The sequence below is a fragment of the Rhinolophus ferrumequinum genome, chromosome 15 (assembly GCF_004115265.2).
Source record: "Rhinolophus ferrumequinum isolate MPI-CBG mRhiFer1 chromosome 15, mRhiFer1_v1.p, whole genome shotgun sequence".
Taxonomy (NCBI): Eukaryota; Metazoa; Chordata; class Mammalia; order Chiroptera; family Rhinolophidae; genus Rhinolophus; species Rhinolophus ferrumequinum.
Window position 1 is genome coordinate 47,157,778 of NC_046298.1, and position 22,756 is coordinate 47,180,533.

The following is a 22,756-nucleotide window of genomic DNA, read 5'->3' on the forward strand; positions in this document are numbered from 1 at the left end:
AGTTCTTAATTTCGGTAATTGTGTTCTTTAGTTCTAACTGGTTTTTTGTTATGATTTCTATATCCTTCTTTATGTTTTCTCTAAGCTCGTTTGTTATGATTTCTACATCCTTCTTTATGTCTTCTCTAAGCTCCTTAAACATTCTTATCACCAGTATTCTGAACTCTGTCTCTGAGAGGTTGGTTACGTCTGCTTCATTTGGTTCCAGTTGTGGAGGCTTCTTCTGTTCTTTTATTTGGGACGTGTATCTTTGTTTCCCCATTCTGGCTGACTGTGTTTATTTTGATATATTAGGTAGATCCCCTAGAGTTCTTAGTTCTTGCTAGGTTATCTTATGTAGTATGTGTCCTTTATATTTGACTCGCACCACGTCGTCCTCCTCTGCGTGTGCTCCAAAGGTGAGTCTTGTGTTGTGTACACTGTCCCGTTCAAGAAGATCTTTAATTGCTTCCCGCTAGTGAGCAGGTGGGGTCAACTCCTGGGCTGACCCGCCGTGAGACTTGGCTCTGCCCCCCGCAGGGCGCTCTGCTGCGTGAGGGTTGACCACCTCAATGTGATTTGGCCTCTATGGGCTCCAGAGCCTGCAGAGAACCCCCTCTAGGTGTGTGACCTGCAGGTCAAACCCGGCTGCACTCCGATTTGGTCTGGAGTTGGCCCCCGGATATGCCGAGTCCCGTGCCACCCAAGCTGGGCCCCGGCAGGGAAGTTCCAGAACAAGGCAAATCACCAAGCACAGCAGCAACGACAACAGCAAAGAAAAAAAAATCAAGTACATTCACATGCAAAAAACAAAACAAAACAAAAAAACAAAAAAACAGCCAATAACCCCCGCTTGACACAGGCAAAGATATCAAAGATACAAGACAAAGCAAAACAAAACCAAGCAAAGCAAAACAAAGCAAAACAAAAAGCAGCGACCGTCTCGGCCTGAGCCCACCAAGCAATGACCAGGTTGTCCTCTGCTGAACCAAAGAGCCCCCTGCTTATTGCGCAGGCAGAGCCGGTCACCTGGTGCCCAGAGAGACTTTGGGACTGCAGACTTAAATGCGTGGGCCTGAGGGGTCTGGATGATAGTCTCCGCAAAGTCAGTGCAGCTTCTGCCCTTGTCCGCACGTATGCACACCGAGAGTAGCACCACCAGCCCTTTGTCCAGAACTCCAGAGTCCTAGGGCACTTCTTCAGTGTGTGTGTATGGGTGCGGGCGGGAGATTTCTGATCTGCTGACCGTGCCTCACAAGCTGGGCCCTGGCAGGGCAGTTTCAGAACAAAGCAAATCACCAAGCACAACAGCAACAACAACAACAAAGAAAAATATCAAATACGTTCACATGCAAAACACCTGACAACCCCCACTCGACAGAGGCAAAGATATCAAAGATATAAAGACAAAGCAAAACATAACAAAACAAAGCAATACAAAAAGCAGCGACAGTCTCGGCCTAAGCCCACCAAGCAATGTCCAGGTTGTTCTCTGCTGTACCAAAGAGCCCCCTGCTTATTGCGCAGGCAGCGCCGGTCACCTGGTGCCCAGAGAGACTTTGGGACTGCAGACTTAAATGCATGGGCCTGAGAGGTCTGGATGATAGTTTTTACAATGTCAGTGCAGTTTCTGCCCTTGCCTGCACATATGCACACTGAGAGTGGCACCACCAGATACGTGACCAGTACTCTTGAGTCTTAAGGCACCTCTTCAGTGTGTGTGTGTGAGTGCGGGCGGGAGATTTCTGATCTGCTGAAAGCCCAGAGCTGCACCTGCCTCACTGCTGATCTCCGGGTGTGTCTCTGCAACTGCGCCCACCCCACCCTAGGCAAGCCAGGAAGGGTGGGGGCTGGGGATGGAGGGGTCTTCACTCTCCCAGCCCAGCCGTGCGTCGCCCTCTTCCCGCAGGCCAGAAAAGGTGGTGGCTGGGGGTGGAGGCGTCTCTTCTCTCCTAGCGCAGCCAAAATCACGCACACTTCCCAGTCTGCCTGGGTCAGGGCTGCCCGTCAGGCTTCCCAAAGCCTGAGCGTTAGATACCACTCCTCGGTTCAGGGGCCGGTTTAAGTCTCTGGAAGGGCGGAGTAAGATTGGAAGAGCGGGGCGGGGGAGGGGCCCAGGTATGGAGGCTATGTTCTTTGTCTGCGCTAGGGCCCTCCCGGCGGGAGAAATCAGCCGTGGGACGCAGGGAAAGAGCCCGCCTCCCGGTCTCTGCGCTCTCCGCTCCGCCGCCCTGGGATCCTGTGCGTGCCTGGCACAGCGGGGCTCCACCGCGGTTTCCAGTCCCAGTCTCTGGAAGGGCGGGGTAGGATTGGAAGAGCGGGGCGGAGGAGGGGCCCAGGTATGGAGTCTGTGCTCCTTGTTCACAGAAGGGCGCCCTGGCCAGTTTCCCGGTGGGAGAAATCAGCCGTGGGACGCAGGGAAAGAGCCCACCTCCTGGTCCCCGCGCTCTCCGCTCCGCCTGGGATCCCGTGCGTGCCCGGCACAGCGGTTTTCGGTTTTCGCTCCCGCCAGCTGAGGTCCGTTGGGGGCTGGGCTCTCCCGCCGCTGCCGGCCGGGCGTTTTCACGCCGCTCCCCTTTTTCCTTCCCCTGCTCGCCCAATTAGCACACCTTCAAGTATTTCTTAGCTTCAAGTAATCCACGAATCTCCCCGCTATCCTGTGTGATGAGTGAAAATTTCTTTGATGGGTTATAGGTCCCGTTTGCAACAAGATCTGGAGGAGAACTCAGAAAGTGCGCCCTGCTGCCGCCATTCCTATGACGTCACTCCTTTCATTTTATTTTAATTGTATTATAATGAGGCTAGAGTTCAGGTAGCGGCCAGGCTCCAGCACTTTGCACATGTGTTAGGAATGAACTAAATCCAGATGAGTCTTTTTAGGAGTGTTTGGACAGCTTGATTGATCTCTAGGGGATGAGCCTGAGTGGTTCCCGGGGAGGGGATGCAGGCCTAGGCAATCCCCCTTTGGGCTCACTTTTATTTACTCTTTTTGCCTCATCATGGAACACCTCGCTAAAAAAATAATGATGCTCCACCCAGACCACTTGTCCAACTCCCAGGGGGAGAGTGCAGGTGACATCACTCCTTGAATTCCTGACATGACCTAGGAGGAACCCGGATGGGAACATTTAGCTTCAATAAGCATGCAGGTCCCTGGGGGATCAGGGCCCACTCTAAGCAATTATGGTTCTGCAGGTCTGCAGGGGGCCCAGGACATGGCATCTTTAAGTCTCCTTGGGGGTGCTGTCCTTTCTCTCTAGACCTGTTTCCAGTAGCACTTCTTTCCCCCTGCATCACTGATATTTTTTTTTGAAAAATGCCAGTATAGAATAAAGCTAAATACAGATGGATAGAGGAATAGAGAAAGGGACTGTAGAGTAGTCAGTCGTTCAGAGGGATTTTTCACTGTTGTTTCTAATTTACTTCTTTTTGTAAAAGGATAGTAAATGTTTAAAATTATAAGTAACTGCCCAACAGTTTTCCAAATTGAATGCACATTGTACTTTCTCTGTCAGCAATATATGATATATGATATATGATAACTGTAATTCCTCCACATTCTCACTGATTTTTTTTTTAATTGAGCCATTCTAGAAAATATGAAGTGCTATCTCATATAGTTTCCCTGGTGATTAGGATGAATCCATTTCAGAAAATGTAATATATATATGATATTTTACATATATATGATATATATGGAGAGAGAGAGAGAGAGAGAGAGAGAGAGAGAGAGAGAGAGAGAGAGAATGGAATGTTTTTATGCCTTTACAAATTCCTTCCATAAGCAACAATATGGATGAACTTTGCAGGTATTATCTAAGTGAAATAATCCAGAGACACAAAGACAAAGATTGCATGATCTCAATTATATCTGGAATCTAAAATGGCAAACTCATAAAAGCAAAGAGCAGAACGATGGTTTCCTTAGGTGAGGGTAAGGGAAATGGGGAGACATTGATCCAAAGTTTCAAAGTTTCAGTTATGCAAGATGAGTAAGTTCTGGAGACCTAACGTACAGCATGGGAACTATAGACAATGATACCGTCCTATGTATTTGAATTTTCTGAGACAGTAAGTCTTAATGTTCCTCCCACACATACCCATCTTTTCAAAGCCTGCCCAACAGAAACTAACACCCAGAGTTCACATAATTTTAATCTATTTAAGACATTTTTGTGTCTGTTTCATAGTACTAACTGACAAGTAACTTAATGTAGAACCTTAGAATTTCCTGGGAAAATAATATTAGAAGCTATTTTATTCTTTAAAAAGTAAAAGAAATATTAATACAATAATAATTTTAAAAACTCTTCCATACATAGATGGTCCATCAGAGACGATATCAGAACTCATGAAACAGAGAAAGGGAACTGGTCCAAATGAAGTCAAAATCCCCTCTAAAGCACCCCTCCCTTCTACCCAGAGTCCTGAATTCAACCATTTAACTGGTTGTTCTAGACCAAATGTTCTTGGGTGATAGAAACCATGACAGCTTCATCTGTGTTTTTCAAGGGGCATATAAAATGGAAACAATGGCTGTATCAGTTTACACCTCTACATCTGGCTCGGTGCTCTTCACCATGGCACTAGGGACCTGGAGGGACTCCGACCTGGGTACCCACCCTGAAACATCCCACAAGGAAAAGATTACTATATGCCAGACTGAAAAACTGCTGTTAGCTTTGCCCCTTGAATCAAGGGACACAGTGGCAAGGGTGGAGAGTTCAGGCAGGTGGGTGTGTGGTAGGGAGCACAGTAAGAAGGAAACATAGGGCAAATGTGGCATGTGGATAAAGTGGGGTTGCAGAGAACAAGGTGCATGTGGGATTGTGGGTACAGGGGAGAAAGTGAGAGGCTTAAAAGACACATGGTGTTGGGGTGCAGTGGGGTAAAATGCACTGCAGAGTTTAAGGGCACAAGGGGTCAAGGTGTAAAAATGAAGAGAACACTGGGTGGTGAAAGCATACTGGGTGCTCGGTGTTGGAAAGTGAATGTCATAAAGGGGATGAAGGAGAACAAGTGCAGGGGTTAAAGGGCAGAGGTGGGTGAATGCACTGGAGATTCTATCAAGGCAGGGCTAAGGAAGCAGGGGGCAGCAAGTTGGGGTACAGGTCCCAGGGATTGATGGTGGTCCACAGCAGAGGGAGAGGGTGAAAGAGGAAATGGAGATTGGAGGGGAAATGGACACAGGTGGATAAAATGTGTATGAGACAAGGGAGGCAATCAGTGGAACGAGGTATCTGTGGGCTAAAGAACCCAGGAAAAAGGGCTGGAATTATAGACCCAGGAAGTAATGGAGAGTTATGAAAGGTGGGAGATGGAGCACACCAAACACTTGAGGGCTGGCAACAGAAAGGATGCAATAATTAAGACTAGGGTCACTGAAATGGGGTCAGATACAGGACAAGGAGGAAGGCAAGGAGTTTGGGACTGATATTCTTGGAATGCTGGGTAGACTTCTTAGTGGGATGAAAGTCCAAAGGGCACAGACTGGAGGTGATGTGGCAATATGGATGTCTAACATGGTTGGGTGGAGATAATGGGGCAGGTAGCAGTCAAGGAGATGGAGGGTGACCCAGCGAATGAAGGAGGTGGGACAGAGCTCATTCACCTGATTGATGGATGAAGGTCTGAGATTGTAGGGAAATGGAATCAGGACGGTGAGTGGGAGAGAGATGGGGAGATGGACAAAAGTCACAGTGAAAATCACAAATTCACTAAATTTCCTCATTTATAGTTGACTCACAATTTACTCGTTTTTTAAAATTTTTATTACATTTATTGGGGTGACATTGGTTAGTAAAATTATATAGATTTAAAGTGTACATTTCTATAATACATCATCTATATATTGCATTGAGTGCTCACCACCCAGAGTCAGTTCTCCTTCTTTCACCATATATTTGACCCCCTTTATCCTCTCCTACCACCCCACTTCCCTCTTACCCTCTGGTAAGCACTAAACTTTTGTATCTATGAGTTTTTTTGTTTGTTTGTCTCTCTTTTTTTAAATTTTAGCTCAGTAGACAGAAATCTTGTATATACAAAATATCCCTGAGAATACCGTTAAACTGTATATACACTATAGGGGTGCAAGTAAGATTTAGGGAGAACAATTCACAGCCTTTGCCCTCTTCTTTGGGGATGCCAGGTACAGAGAGTGACGCTGGAGGGGTCTGGCAGGGGATGTTTATTTGTACCTGATCATTACTGATGGAAATAAATGTCTGTGGCTGTCCCCATACTAAGCTCCACTTATGTCTGGAAGAACTTTTATTCCCTTGTAAGAAGCCATCCCAAGAGGTAACCATTAGTAATAGTTTCATGGATATATTGTAATACTTTCCATTGAAAACAATTACATGCATGTTTTATTATAAAATATTTAAGTTAAAATAAAAGTCCCCATTTAATCACCCCTGCCCAATACTAGTTTGATCTCCAGATGGAACAATTTTCATGTCTTTGAGGAGTATTCTCCTTTTTATGAAATTTGGGATATCACATGCCATTAAATATTAACATAAGGCATATATTCTGTACTTGTATCAATATTGACATGCATGCTGTCATACTGAACTTACTGTCCAATCAAAATGTTAAGATATCTCCATCTAGACTCACATTAACAGGTAGATACATAGTAGATTAATGTCTATTCCAGGTGAATTTACAATTTCAACACGAAAAATACAAATGACAGGGAACGACTTCAAGAAACCTTAGTACATTCAAGTATTGCAATACTAAAAAGCTGAAATAGCTCAGTCAGTCCTCATGTGAAAACATCTCCAAATTTCCATGCTACAGTAATTAAATAGTAATTAAATACAGTGCAAGTAATTAAATAGTATTTTTATTAAGCAAACCAAAAAGGATATTTAAAAATCCAAACAGTATTTATTCAATGCTTGCCATGTTCCAAGCACTATACTAGATGCTTGACTAATAGTAACACACTTTGTCCTTATAATAACCCTGTGGTAGGTACCCTTCCTATAATATCCATTTTACGGATGAGGAAAGTGAGACACAGAGCATAATCACTTACCTAATGTTACATAAGCAGTGACTGCACGAGGATTCCAATTTGTCCCCAGAATTTCTGCTATCACTACAGTATATGCTTTCCATGATGTACATACTTACATTAGTGTATACATAACAAGTTCTGGAATATCCCACCAGGAACTGTGGTTAAGGGTCTTTTGAAGAGAGAAGGATAAAGGATTGGGAGAAGTAAGGGGATTTTGCTCTTTATTTTATTTCTATTTGTCTAAATTTCAAATCTGTTTTTACTTACTACTGCTATTTATGAAATAATGTAAAAACTTTTATGCAGATATGAAATTAATATAAGAATGGAATAGGCATAGATTAATAGCAAAGCTCACAAAAGAAAATTCATCTAACCCTTTAGAACAAACATTTCTAAATATCGCATAGGTGGAAATTTTTGGAACACAGGTTTCACGGGAAAATATTCATTACTCGATTCTTCATCGCAAAGATGCATGGAGTATACCACACTGCATTTTGAAGTAATATATAAAAGAGTAAATGTTGTCAGAATATTTGACACATAGTCATGTTTAACTTTTAAATATTTCCCTTCAATCGTGTATTTTCAAAAGATGAGAAAATATAAGTAAGTCAATGAAGAAAAGAACCTGGGGCCAGCCCGGTGGCTCAGGTGGTTGGAGCTCCATGCTCCTAACGCTGAAGGCTGCTGGTTCGATACCCACATGGGCCAGTGGGCTCTCAACCACAAGGTTGCGGGTTCGTCTCCTCGAGTCCCGCAAGGGATGGTGGGCTGTGCCCCCTGCAACTAACAACAGCAATTGGACCTGGAGCTGAGCTGCGCCCTCCACAACTAAGATTGAAAGGACAACAACTTGACTTGGAAAAGTCCTGGAAGTACACACTGTTCCCCAATAAAGTCCTGTTCCCCTTCCCCAATAAAAATCTAAGAAGGAAGGAAGGAAGGAAGGAAGGAAGGAAGGAAGGAAGGAAGGAAGGAAAGCGAGAGAGAGAGAGAGAGAGAGAGAGAGAGAGAGAGAGAGAGAGAGAGAGAGAGAGAGAGAGAGAGAAAGAAAGAAAGAAAGAAAGAAAGAAAGAGTTGCATCCAGCAAGCACAACACAGGCAGTAGGAGAATGAGAAGGGGCGGCGAAGTGTTAAGAAAGTAACAGAAATCAAGAAAGTTTTGAAACAGGGGGCCAAAGGTCTCTCAGCCTCAAAGGACTGAGAGCCCCGAATCGGGCCACCTTGTGGCTTTTATTGATGCGCATACAAGGAAGTAGCATTGTTTTTTCTACGGTCTGTGAGTCCCATACACCACACCAGAAAACTGGTTCAAACCAATCACCCTTGCCTGCCGAGAGTCCCATGATGTATTAGTAATTGTTGTTTGTACCTCCCCAGTGGACAGAACCTTTATGCTGAAACTTGCTGAGATGGAGTAATGTTATCACATCTAGAATCTGATGTTATCACATCTAGAATCACTTCCGAAGCAGGTTGTGAGAAGGAAAACAGCCACAGAGGCAGAAGCTCTCCTTAGACGGGGGAATGTGGGGTCTATGCCCACCTCTATCAACCCCATGAGTTTCCCACGTGACTGTGCCTGTCTTAGGTCGTTCCTCTCTTGAGGAATCTTACCCATCATTGGCTAGCCAGCCAAACAAGGAGACATAAGGTGTAAGCACAAAAGTGAAGCAAAGTCCCCGAAAGGATTAGTCTCACAGACTCTTCTTTCTTTTTAGGGGTAGGCATGAGGGGACAGACGGGCAGGCAGCTGCGTGACAAAAAGAAAGAAAAGAACATGCTATCATACCACATCTTATAGAAAACCACTCTTAACATCTTAACATCTTGGTGTGGACACATACGTACATCCTTCCCACATTATGTTCTGTGGAAACACTGTTATGCATACATTGCCTTTTAAAAAAAAAAAAACACCTCTGATTATCTCTAAATGTTCCATTATCTCCTGCTTTATTTTTTTTAATTAAAGTTTATTGGGGTGACAATGGTTAGTAAAGTTACATAGGTTTCAAGTGTACAGTTCTGTAATACATCATCTATATATCACATTGTGTGTTCACCACCAGTCAGTTCTCTTTCCATCACCATATATTTGATCCCGTTTACCCTCATCTACCATCCCCCTCCCCCCTTACCCTCTGATAACCACTAAACTATTGTCTGTGTCTATGAGTTTTTTTTGTTTGTTTTTTTTAATTTTTATTTTTTTATTTATTTTTAATTTATCGGGGTGACAATTGTTAGTAAAATTACATAGATTTCAGGTGTACAGTTCTGTATCACATCATCTATAAATTACATTGTGTGTTCACCAGCCAGAGTCAGTCCTCCTTCCATCACCATATATTTGATCCCCCTTATCCTCATCTCCCACCCCCCACCCCCCTTACCCTCTGGTAACCACTAAACTATTGTCTGTGTCTATGAGTTTGTTTGTTTGTTTGTTTTTGTTTGTTTGTTTTTTACTTAGACGTTTATCATTTATATCCCTCACACTGTGGACCCCCCGCCCCCCCATCCACTATCTCTCTGACATCACACCGAGCCATCCCATTTCCACTATCTCCACTCCCAATGCTGTACTCTGCTCTTGTAAATATATACATACCTATATATACATATATATATAATATTATAGTTGGCATTCATTATTGTTCAGTTTCAGGTGTACAGTGCAGTGATCGTCTATGAGTTTTTGTTTCTTCATTTGTTTGTCTTGTTCTTTTGTTGTTTTCAGTTTTACATACCACATATCAGTGACATCACATGGTTCTCGACTTTTTCTGTCTGACTTGTTTTGCTTAGCATAATCTCAAGATCCACCATGTTGTTGCAAATTACACTATTTCATCTTTTCTTATGGCAGAATAGTATTCCATTGTGTATCACTAATCATCAGAGAAATGCAAATAAAAACCACCTCACACCAGTTAGAATGGCTTTATTTTTTTATAGGTCAAAAACCTACTTTGTTTCTATTATGGGTCATAAACTACGTTGTGAGCCATCCAATATGTATTATGGTATTACTCAAAGTCTTCAATCTTTCCTCACGAGAATTATTCCATTTCCATTTTTGTGTGTTTAGACTATTTCCACTCGATTTTCAACCAAAGGCATGATGAAAATATGCTCACTTTCTTCCTGGAACAACTTTTGAAAATAAACCCTGAGAAATCTCTCAAACCACACAGAATCTTTGTCCTAACACCTCTGACAGGTAGCTTAGCATCCCCAGTAAGAGTGAGCCAATGGAGGTGAAGACACTATCTTTATTATCTTAGAATAGGAAAAGATTTCTTCAAAAGTACAAAACTCCTTAACTATAAAGGAGGAAATGGCAATTGGATTATATTTAAATTAAGAGTTTTTCCTCATCAAAAGGCACATACATAGATAGATAAATAGATTGATAAAACAAGCACGAAGAATAGACTCATATTCTGCACATATAAATATCTCCTATTAATCAATAAGAGAACTATTGGCAACACAAGTGAAAAAAGGTAAAATAAACACTTTCAAAAAAGGGTTTACCTGGGCCGGCTGGGTGGCTCAGGTGGTTAGAGCTCCAGGCTCCTAACTCCGAAGGCTGCTGGTTTGATTCCCACATGGGCCAGTGGGCTCTCAACCACAAGGTTGCCAGTTCAATCCCTCAAGTCCCGCAAGGGATGGTGGGCAGCGCCCCCTGCAACTAGAAACGGCAACTGGACCTGGAGCTGAGCTGAGCCCTCCACACTAAGACTGAAAGGACAACAACTTGACTTGGAAAAAAAAAAAGTCCTGGAAGTACACACTGTTCCCCAATAAAGTCCTGTTCCCCTTCCCCAATAAAATCTTTAGGAAAAAAAAAAGGGGGGGTTACTCAATGGCTTATAAATATGAGAAAAGATGTTCAAATGTCTTACTCATCAAGAAAATGCAAATAAAGTCACTACAGGGTACTATCGCACAATAACCAGAAAGCTAAAATGAAAATGACAGAAAACGTTTTATTGACAAGGATGCAAGTAAACTAAGAACCTCATCAACTGCAGTGGGGTGTAAAATTCATGCACACATTATGTTGGCAAACTGTTAGAAAACTGTTGGCAATACCTCCTAAAGATGGACAGATATACAAGCATACCCCAGTTTGTTGTGTTTCACTTTAATACACTGCAGATATTGCATTTTTTACAAATAAAGGTTTGTGGCAACTCTGTGTCATGCAAGTCTATTGGTGCCCTTGTCTTATGGGTGAGCAAAGAAAGTGATTTCTTCACTTTTTTAATTTATTGGGGTGACATTGTTTAATAAAATTGTATAGTATTCAATTGTACAACTCTACATCATCTGTATATTGCATTATGTGTTCACCGCCCCAAGTCAAATCTCCTTCCGTCACCTTGTATTTCAGTCCCTTTACCATTCCTCTTCTACCAGAAAGTGGTTTCTTGTGATGGAATCTACTCCTGGTGAAGATGCTGTGAAGATCACTGAAATGACAACAGAGGATTTAGACTATTACATAAACTTAGCTGATAAAGCTGTGGCAGCGTTTGAGAGAAATAACTCCAAGTTTGAAAGTTCTACTCTGGGTAAAATGTTATCAAACAGCATCGTATGCTACAGAGAAATCGGTCGTGAAAAAAAAGGATCAACCGATGTGGCCGATTTCATTTTGCCTTATTTTAAGATATTGCCACAGCCATCCCAACCTTCAGTAACCACCTACCTGACCAGTCAGCAGCCATCAACACCGAGGCAAGAACCTCCACCAGTAAAAAGATTACGACTCACTGAAGGCTCACATGATGGTTAGCATTTTTTAGCAATAAAATGATTTTTAACTAAGGTATATATATTGTATTTTTAGACATAATTCTATTGCACACATAACAGACTACAATATAGCGTAAACATAACTTTTATAGGCACTTGGAAATCAAAAAATTTGGTGTGACTCACTTTATTGCAATATTCATTTTATTGCTGTGGTCTGGAACCGAACCTGCAATATCTCTGAGGTATGCCTGTAAACCTATGACACAACAATATCATTGTCACATATACATCAAAAGGAAATTTCTACACATCTCATCAAAACACATCCTAGAATTAAGATATAGGCACTATTCCTAGAGTGCCAAACAGAAAATCACTCACAATGAAATGCTGTCACCAGTGCACATGAATCACCAATAACACGCAAAATAGCAATAACATCACAAACAAAATATGGAAGTTAAAATCAAAATACAAAAGAATTCGTGCTATATGATTCCATTCATATGCAGTACAAAATAGGTAAAGAGATTCAGATGTTAGATGTCACAATAGTGGTCACCAGTAAGGAGTGACTAGGAGCAGCCACAAGGAGGAGACATCTGCCAGGCTGACAATGTTCCATTGTTTGGCGTAGGAACTGTATATAGGTGTGTTCAGTTTGTGAAATGTCATTGACCTGTGCATACATATTAATTTTTTAAATACATATCTGCAAAGTAAAGAGAAATTTGGGAGGGTATGAATAGGTTAATGTCATTATTGTCTTATATTGTCAAGGTAGAAGGTAAAAGTATTAAATAACTTCACATTGTGATTTTTTTTTTTTTAAATATGCTGCAATGCCTCGGTTAAAGAGATACTGAAAATACAACCTCCAAAAACAGGCAAAATGTGCAATAATTTAAAAAATTAACACAGAAGACAGAAAGAATAAGAAAATAGAACAGGTGTCATGAAGAACACAGTAAATTGATAACTTCAATCCCAAATATATCATTATTTTAAACACATATATTAATTGCTCCTGTTAAAGGCTAACATTGTTTGACTATATTCAATTGGATTTTTTTTTCAAGAAACATGGTTAAAACATAAAAGTTAAAGTAGAAAAGTGATAGATACATTCCTTGTCCTTTTCAACAATTAACCAAGAAGGCCATGTAATTACCAGATAAAATAAATTTGAAGTTTAAAGTAGTTTGTCATAATTAATATTATGTTTACCTTTATTAATGTACACTTTTCCAGTATTATTGCTTAGGGGTTAAGAAACATAATCTAATTGTGTGTATACATACATATCTATATCTACAGCTCCATCTACCTATCATCTATCTATCTATCTATCTATCTATCTATCTATCTATCTATCTATCTATCATCTACCCATCTATGTGTGTGGGTGTATACACACATTTATACGTATACAAATGTATATGTGTGTGCATGCCACTACTTGTAATGTGACTCACATAATTGTGCTTACAATTCTATAAATCTGAGGAATGAGTGAGTTAACAACTGAATATTGTGAAAAAAACATGCAATATCCATGTTTCTGACAAGATTAGGGTTTTTTTTTTTATTCCTTATCCAGGCAAAGCAGAGCCTGGAGACACTGGAGTCACAGTAACGAGAACAAAGGGGCAGAGCACTGGGAAACAAACAGCAAATACTTCAGATATGTTCACCGTCAACCAACTGGGATTATTAAAAAGAACCAAACAAATTTGAAAGATGGAGGAGATGGTGTAAAAAGATACGAAAGTGCTCACCAGGAGAAGGATGGTTTTGGTGGCTCTGGACTCAGGGGAGGACCAAGACGAGACGTGGGTCCTGTGAATGTGTTGGACCCTCTGCTGGTGCCTGTGCAGGACAAAGACCATGGAGCCACTGGCCCCGAGCATGAGCAAGAAACATAAAACATCCGGGGAGGACAGCAACGCAGCCTACAATGTGTCAGTGATTCTGTCATGATGAACAGAACAGTATCCATAGACGCTTTTCCTTGTGATGTTCGTATTGATCCACCTTCCCATCCCACAAAGAGGGAAAATGGTATTTATCAGTATGTTCAGGACCCAGCACAGGACGGTGGAGGGCAATGTACTTGCAGGCTCTCACTTTCAGCTCTGCCCACCCGGAGTTCCAGGGGTGATGGTGATGGCCTGGAAGACACTCAGGAGGCAGGTGGCGCCAATGGACGCACCTCTGGCCACTCTCTGAACATAGAAAATAAGTGTGCATCCAAAGTCATTGGGGAAATGTCTTAACCCAAAAGTTACCATTGTCTGGGGGACTCCTTTAGAAAGAAAAAACAAAAAGTTCACTACTATCACGTGCATGAGAATCAAATCTGTGTACTTTCCCTGCGCCCAGCGAAGTTAAGGAAGAGATAATGGTAAAAAAGAGAGACGTTCCCCAGGAGTCCAAATACAGTCTGTGATAAGAAGATCATTCCTAGTGCCAGATCCCTGGTGGCCATCCTGTTCTCAGTGACTGACACTTGTGTTCAAAGCCATTGGATCCTGCGTGGGAATAAAAGGCATGCAGGAGGGTCAACCGAATTCCAATATTCCCCATTCACTGTTCTGTCTGACTTATTTCTAGGTTCGATTTAATTTTTTTGTCTTTTATTAAGCGATGTTAAAGAATTGACTATATAAGCTTCAGAGAAAACTTACAATGTATGGATCATTGCTACAAGGAGCGTCCATGTGGTAACTTCTTTGTTTTTCACAAAACTATGAGACACACACTACTATTACTTTAACTATAAAGATAAGGGGAATTTAGGCAATAGAGGTTAACTGATTTGTCTAAATCCATATGCTGGTGAGGGGCAGAGTGGGGACTTGAAAATGCCTGGGCTGGTAACAAAACAGTGTACTGAACCACCAAGCTACACTAAAAAGCCGGTTGGCCGCATTCTTCAGATAATCCAGATGCATATTTAGTGTTGTTCTTACTTTGTTGTTTGGCTTTAGGTTGGGGGTGATTTTATAATTTTGATTATAACAAGTTTCCATTTATGTCCATAGATTTTCTATAGGCCAAAAGCAATTAGGAATGAAGATTTATAAATGTTAATAAGTGTTGATGCACTGATAAGGAATTTAATGCTAAAAGTGAGCTTTTTTGAAGACAGTTATGGAACCAGGGAAAGGAACCAGGAACCTGCCCCATAACAAGTTGGATTAAATGAAGAGAAGAATGGGTTGATATGAGGAGAGCAAAAGAAAGATTTGTTTGCTTTTATGCCAGGAAAAAAAAAATACAGTGGCACCTATTACAGGAATTATTGAAAAATTCATGCTATACTCTAAATGATAGGACAGAAAACAATACTGCAAGATAAAATAGTGTAGAGTAAAAACTAATTATTTTCAGATCATCTACTTATATATTTATTAATACCCAACTTAGTAAAATTATGAGCAATGATGCACAGATTTTGAAAGATACTAAAATATGAGACATATGCACAAAATGGAATCTCTAGGGCATGAAATCTTGCATATTTTATGAACTGCGACAGTAGAGTTTTTTATTTGATATAAGAATGTTTTTAAACCAAATACAATATCACCAAATATTCATTCCTGACAGCTATTGTCTGAAATTGATAGTTATAAAGTTACCTTTTCCTTAACTGCTGTTTCTCTAACTTTATATAATTATCAGCAGACCACAGGTGTTTCAGTAGAAACACAATTACTGACACCAGTTAGCGAAAACATTTCTATTCCAGCAATTGTGATTTGAATACACTGATTCTGCACAGTATTATATGGTCCTTATAGATTTATCCTGTTCTTTATTATAAGCATGAATGTGTTACAAGCACAAATCTAGTAATCCTGAAATTTAGTTTATGATTCCTGTAAGGCAGACAGAATAAGCAGATTGATCTCAGAACTTCAGTTCCTAAGCACCTTAAAAATCAGTTTTCGTTATTACTTAAACACCAAAATGACTTTGTCAATTACAGTAAATTAAATTAGGAGTCATGATTGGTGTGAAGTGTAGGACCTCCTCTGCCTTTACCAGCCCGGCTCATGCCTCAGGAAGTATTCCTCACTCTTGTGTGGCTTTGACATTGGACGAAACTTATCCAGACTTCTGACAGCCCCACTTTCATTATAGATTGTGCCTCTCAAGTTGAAACAGAAAACACCCAACTCCTTCCTGCTGACAGGATGGTTGGTGCTCATGTGAAGGTCACAGCAGCCAGCGCAAATGTGGGAAGGAGTCAGCTGAACCCGACCATTGGTGAGTGATTCTGTGACCAACCCCTTCAGGACTGCATTTGTCATTTCAGCTATAGCAGCCATCAGAGTACAGGCTGGCAAGGGAGAATGTTTCTGAAATCTACTTTCAGTTGCTAATTACGAAAAAAAAATCAACAAAACAATTACAAGTTTCTATTTAGCTTCTCCAAAGGGACCTTTGGAATGTTTGAGGCAGGCTCTTTCTCCACGATTCCTACAGGCAGACACTTGTAAAAGTGAGCTTTTTTGAAGACAGTTATTGCAACAAAGGAACCAGGAAAATCTAGGGTCTGACATGTGGGACCAGCAGCCAAGCACATGTGTCTCACTGCATTCTCTAACAACTTCCATAAGAAGTCATTTTACAAAAAAAACCCAAAACCCGTATTTTCTTATATTCAGACTATTGAGCTGCACCACCATTTAAGTCATGAGCAGAGACAAAAATGAGACACAATTTCCTGAGCAGGATTTTCAGATGTGCAAGTAAAAGGAAGAACATGATGCCAATATTTTACATTAGAATTCATTGAAGTTATGTGCGCAATTTCACATTGCCTAGACATTTTCACATTTTTAATTTACTTTATTTTTTTCATCATATACCGCCTTCCAGTGCACTTCATAAATGACTGTTAGTTGTACAGAGGAAGACTATTATTTTTGTGTGTCAATGTTATATTGTATTAGTTTAATGAATCATTTTTGAGTTTTTTTCTTTCAATTCCTTTGTGTTCCTAGATATATAATAATAATATCATCTCCAAACTGGGTCTTCCATCGTTGTTTCCAATTCTTCTGCCACTTGAAATTGCTTTGGCAGAGCTTCAGTGTAATTTTAAATGAGTAATACAGGCAATACTGTGTTTCTCAGTGTTGTTTGTGACAATAGTGGGGATGCTACTTCCCCTGAGTAGCATTAGGTCATGCATATGCAAATAAATATGCAAGTCCACACACACTTGAGTAGGGTAAAGATTCTGTTCTGACAAGTTAGAAAAAACACACACATGGAAAACAGTAGTATGGAGTTCCCTCTAAAAATTAAATACAGAACTACCATTTGATCCAACAATTCCACATCTGGGTATTTATCTGAAGAAAACAAATACATTAAATCAAAAAGATATCTGCACTCCCCTGCTCACTGAAGCATTATTCACAATAAACAAGACATGGAAGCAACCTAAGCAGCCATCAATACATAAATGAATAAAGAAAATAGGCACACCACATTTTCTTTATTTATAATGGAATATAATTCAGCCATACACAAAAAAAATCTGTCATTTGCAACAACATGGAATGACCTTGAGGGCATTATGCAAAGTGAGATAAGTGAGTCAGGGGAAGACATACTATATGATCTCAAAACAAAGAAACAACAACAACAACAAGAAAACCTAAGCTCATAGATTCAAATTTTGTTAAACTTTGCCAGTCTTGCATCATCCATTCCAAACCCCTCTTTTGGGTGTGGTAAGTGATGGAGAAAACATCTTAACGCCTATCCTAGAGGCCTTTCGGGATTTGAGATAATTCATATTAGCAAAAATATAATTTATAAGAAAGATTATTGACAATACCAGCCCATACTAAATAGTTCTGCAGACTACGTCTAGGAAAAGTTCTTCAAAGCTTTACAAAGATAATTATATTGTTGGATGACATGACAGAGTATTCAAATAAATGGAGAGTGACATATGACTATAGTTGGAAAAACCATAAAAATTCAATTCTCCCAAAATTAATGTATAATTCAATTAATTCCAATCAAAATCTCAACAGGTTTTTAGAACACTCAAATGCAATTGAAAAATTAACAGAAAAGAGCACGGGGACAAAAATTATGAAGACAGATGAATCTAAGAAATATTACACTGTGAGAAATGTACCCCTCCAGATACCACCCTCTATTTTAACGAAATAGTCACAAAGCGAAGGTAGTGGTTGTACAATAATAAACATAGAAGATAATGAAGTGAAATCTATGTCCCCTAAATATTCATGTAAAATATACAGTGATATGTCAGAAGAGGCTTTGGAACTCAGAAAATAATGGATTACTCAATATTTGTGGATGGAAACAAATTTTTAGCTATTTATCCCTATGTTTTACATGAATAAATGCCAGATTCACTACTTTCAAATTTCTATTCTGCCTTGATGTATTTTATTTTCTTACTATATTTTTGGAAATACCACTATAAATAAAAAGATTTGCATCATGTCAGACTTGAGGCACTAACATTCTTCAAGACATAGGCAGAGACCCGAAGGCCATGTCCCCTGTCAGCAGGAGGTCCTGGAACAATCAGGAGATTATAGGAATGTCTTTGAGTGTGATGTTCAATCTGACATAACAATTTAATTAGAAAATAACTGAACATGGAGTTTCTAGAAAAGTTCCATAAAAAAGACATAGCATGTGAGATGATCATTGAAGAAACCGAAGAAAAAATGTTCCCAGGGAATAATGAAGTAATATGTGGTGAGGCTGGAATGAAAGTTAAGTTTCATATAGTAGTTGCATTTGGGCCCAAGTAATGAAATTTATACCTTACGTCCTGATAAAGATGGTAGTCATTTCAAATATGGTTACATAGAGGGAGATAAGCATATTTCATGTAGAAATGGTCAGATTAAACCGGAATGGAAAGGGGAGAACACAAAAAATGTTTTGGTTGATTTTTTCCAACTTTTTTGAAGAAATATTGACAAATCAAACTTGCATATATTTAAGGTGTACCATGTGATGATTTGATATAGTATACATTGTCAAATGATTACCAATTAAATCCATCATAGTTAGCATTTATGTATGATGAGCTCACTGAAGAGCTATTCTCTTAGCACATTTCAAGTTATAATACAGCATTGTCAACTATAGTCACCATGCTGTCCACTAGATCCCCAGAACTTATTCATCCTATAAATGAATGCCTGTACCCCATGAAAAACATCTTCCTACCCTGTCAACCACTATTATACTCTCTGCTTCTGTGAGTTTAACTATTTTAGATTCCATATATAAGGGAGAGCATACGGTATTTTTTTCTCACTGTCTAGTTTATTTCACTGAGCCTAGGTTCCTCCAGGTTCATCCATGTTGTCACAAAGGTCAGGATTTCCTGCTCTTTTATGGCTGAATAATATTCCATTGTATGTATATATACCACATTTTCTTTATACATCCATCTGTTGGAGGACACTTAGGTTGTTTCCCTATTTGGTATTGTGAATAATTTTGCAATAAACATGGGGATGAAGCTCTCTCTGAGATAGTGATTTCATTTCTTTTGGATATATACCCAGAGCGGAATTCCTGGATCATACAAGGTATGACAATTAAGTTGGCAAATTCATCCTAGAAAAAGTGCTACACACCTCATTTCTGAATATCACTACGGTCACCTTCGAAGTACTCCCCTTGGGAAGCTATGCACCGACGCCAGTGCCTAGTCCATCCTTCAAAGCAAGTTTGGAACTCTTTTTCTGGAATGGCCATCAGAGCTGTCATCATCATATTACTGAACGTCCTCAATGTCATCAAAATGTCTTCCTTTCAATATTTTCTTTACCTTTGGGTAAAGAAAAAAGTCATTGGGGGCCAGATCAAATGAGTAGGGAGGGTGTTCCAATACAGTTATTTGTTTACTGGCTAAAAACTCCCTCACAGTGCCATGTGAGCTGGTGCATTGTCGTGATGCAAGAGCCATGAATCGTTGGTGAAAAGTTCCAGTTGTCTAACTTTTTCACACAGCCTTTTCAGCACTTCCAAATAGTAAACTTTGTTCACTGTTTGTCTAGTTGGTACAAATTCATAATGAATAATCCCTCTGATATCAAAAAAGTTAGCAACATCGTTGCAACAAGTTCACGAACTTAATTGTCAGACCTTCGTATTTTAATTTCTTTCACAAATCTTGCCTTATTGTTCACATTTTTATTTAAGTAAGACACTGGTATAGATAACCATATGATTTAGATTTGGTAATATTTATTCTCCACTCTTTACTATTTCATCACATCTTGGCATTTCATGCCCCATGGTTCAGAACTAACATTGTGTTCAGTGGTTCCTGTGACAAGTATCAATTTGTTCTTTAAATACAACTTGTTATAGAGCACATCCCTATAAATTTATAGTACAATCAGTGCATATATATTTTATTTAAATATTTAAATCTTTAGTCACAATTTGGTATTGGTTTATGCAATAAATCTTTACATATTAATGGAAACATTAGAAATTACAAAATAAAATACAACCAATCAAAAACAAAATGACGAGATATAGAAAAGACTAAACATTCGTCTGCATTTTTTTTTTTTTTTTTGGAAGAACACAGCTAACTAGCTGGGTGGAGTATGGTAGCACAATGTTTAAAGACACTGTCTTTTTACCAGCCCAGCCAGGTTCTAGTGCCCACTTTGCCCTTTATAAAGAATTGAATTTAGACAAATCATTAACCTTTATCTATCTAAATGCTCTTTATATTTTCAGAGAGAACAACAGTGCTGCTCATCTCACGGCATTAGGAAGAATAAAGGATTTATTACATGTTCAGCCTTCATAACTGTGACTCGTATTCGCTCAGTATGCTTTAAAGGTGATATATTCAAGTCTGAGGAAATGATTAATAAAAGAAATAATTTAAGTAATTATTTCTAAGTGGGAACTAATACCCATAGAGAATCTTGATTTCTTTCCATCTTTTGCCTCATGTTCCCACATAGGAATCTCCGGCTCTGAAGACAATATCAGTCCCTGAGAACTGAGAGGATGGCAACCAGAAACTTGGCGCTAGGAATCATCTTTTTTGAACAGCCAATAGTTGGAACTCTAGGGAATTTCTCTCTTCTTTACCATTATCTCTTCCTTCATTTCACAAAATTTAGGTTGAGGTCTGCAGATCTGATTCACAAACACCTGACTGTCGCCAACACCTTAGTCGTTCTGTCTAAGGAGTACCCGAAACAATGGCAGCTTTTGGGTTGAAATACTTCCTCAGTGATATTGGATGCAAACTATTTTTCTATGTTCACAGTGTGAGCAGGGATGTGTCCGTGGGCACCACCTGCCTCCTGAGTGTCTTCCAGGCCCTCACCATCAGCCTCAGGAACTCCAGGTAGGCACACCTTAAAAGGAAAGCTGCCACGTATATGGGTACCTCCACCTTCCTCTGCTGGATTCTGTACATGACGCTAAATACTATAGTTCCTGTATATGTGACTGGCAAATGGAACAACAAACATATCACAAAGAAAAGAGATTGTGGCTACTGTAATTCTATCCAGTCACAGTCACTATATGTAGCATTGGTATTGTTCCATGATGTTTTCTGTTTGGGGCTCATGATCCAGGCTAGTGACTCCATGGTTTCCATCCTGTACAGGCACCAGTAGCAGGTCCAATACAGACATAGCAACAGTGTCTCCCCCAGACCCTCTCCTGAGACCAGAGGCACCCAGGGCATCCTTGCCCTGGTGAGCACCTTTGTGTCTTCCCTCTCCTCCATCTTTCACGTTTGCTTGGCTGCTTTTAACAGACCCAGTTTGTGGCTGGTGAACATCACTACACTGATTGTTGTATGTTTCCCAGCAGTCAGTCCCTACATCCTCATGAGCGATGATGACTCTAGATTGCCCAGGTCCTGCTTTGCCTGGATAAGGAGTACAAAATCCCCTACAATTATCAGAAAAATGTAAAATGTAGGTATATTCACAATGCCTCGTTGTTTATTCATTAATCTTGTCAAAGTTAAGTACATTTCTAAAAGAGTTATAAGAGAGTAGTAAACCAGACAGAATCAATTGTAAATGAAATATGATAAAATTACCATGTTAATTCTTATGTAACTGGGCTCTCATTAATATTTGCAGTGGAGAAATTCACAGTCTATGCAGTTTTAAAGTTTTTCCTAAAACAATCTGCAGATTACGGGGAAGTTGTATGTGTAGCTTTCAATCTGACATAATTAATTTTCCCAGGCTTTAACCTTTAGTGGATTGTAAGAAAAGTTCCATGTAAGAAGAATACCATTTCAGGTGGTCATTTGAGAAACTGAAGAAAGAAAAAAGTTCCCATAGATTAATAAATAGCATGTAATTTAGCTATAGGGTAAATTCAGTTTCAAAAAGTAGTCATCGAGGGCCAAACACAAGTTTTGTACATTACATATTTAGAAAGATTATAATTTGAAATACAATGCTATGAGGGGAGCTGAGTATATTTAAAAACATTTTCATGTAGAAATGACCAGGTTGACCAACAGTGTGATAAAAGAGAACACAAAAGGATGTTTTTGCTGATTTTTAAAAATTATCAAATAAGTGTTGACTATGAAAAATTATATGCTGTCTGGGACAAAACTGCACAGATTCGGGGATCTGTAGAAGGAAGATTTTTGTCTATTCCATGAAGATGCCAATTGAACATGTTGGAAAGAAATGTTTGAGGGTACATGCTCATGTCTCTCAGGCAAAGGAATAAGGTTTTGCTGGAGCCTTCCATCAACTTTGAAACAGTGGGAGAATAGCCATTTGGAGGAGAAAGTCATGAATTCAATTTATTCATGTAAAGTTTTTGGCCTGTGATTTTCCAAAGCAGTAAAATGGATATTTCCTCAATTCTAGGAAGTATTTTAATATAACTTTATCTGTATTTACATTGTAAAGCTGATGC

General features: G+C 39.8%; 1 protein-coding gene and 1 pseudogene across 1 annotated transcript; one reads left to right on the forward strand and one right to left on the reverse strand.

The window, feature by feature from the left end:
• Positions 1-13,386: 13,386 nt before the first annotated feature.
• LOC117035423 (vomeronasal type-1 receptor 4) lies at positions 13,387-14,282 on the reverse strand. The gene is given in 4 exon segments (XM_033129286.1): positions 13,387-13,897; positions 13,899-13,947; positions 13,950-14,165; positions 14,168-14,282. Coding segments are annotated over 4 exon segments (891 nt in total).
• Positions 14,283-20,854: 6,572 nt separating this feature from the next.
• Positions 20,855-21,780, forward strand: LOC117034679 (vomeronasal type-1 receptor 4-like; annotated as a pseudogene).
• The last annotated feature ends 976 nt before the right edge of the window (positions 21,781-22,756 follow it).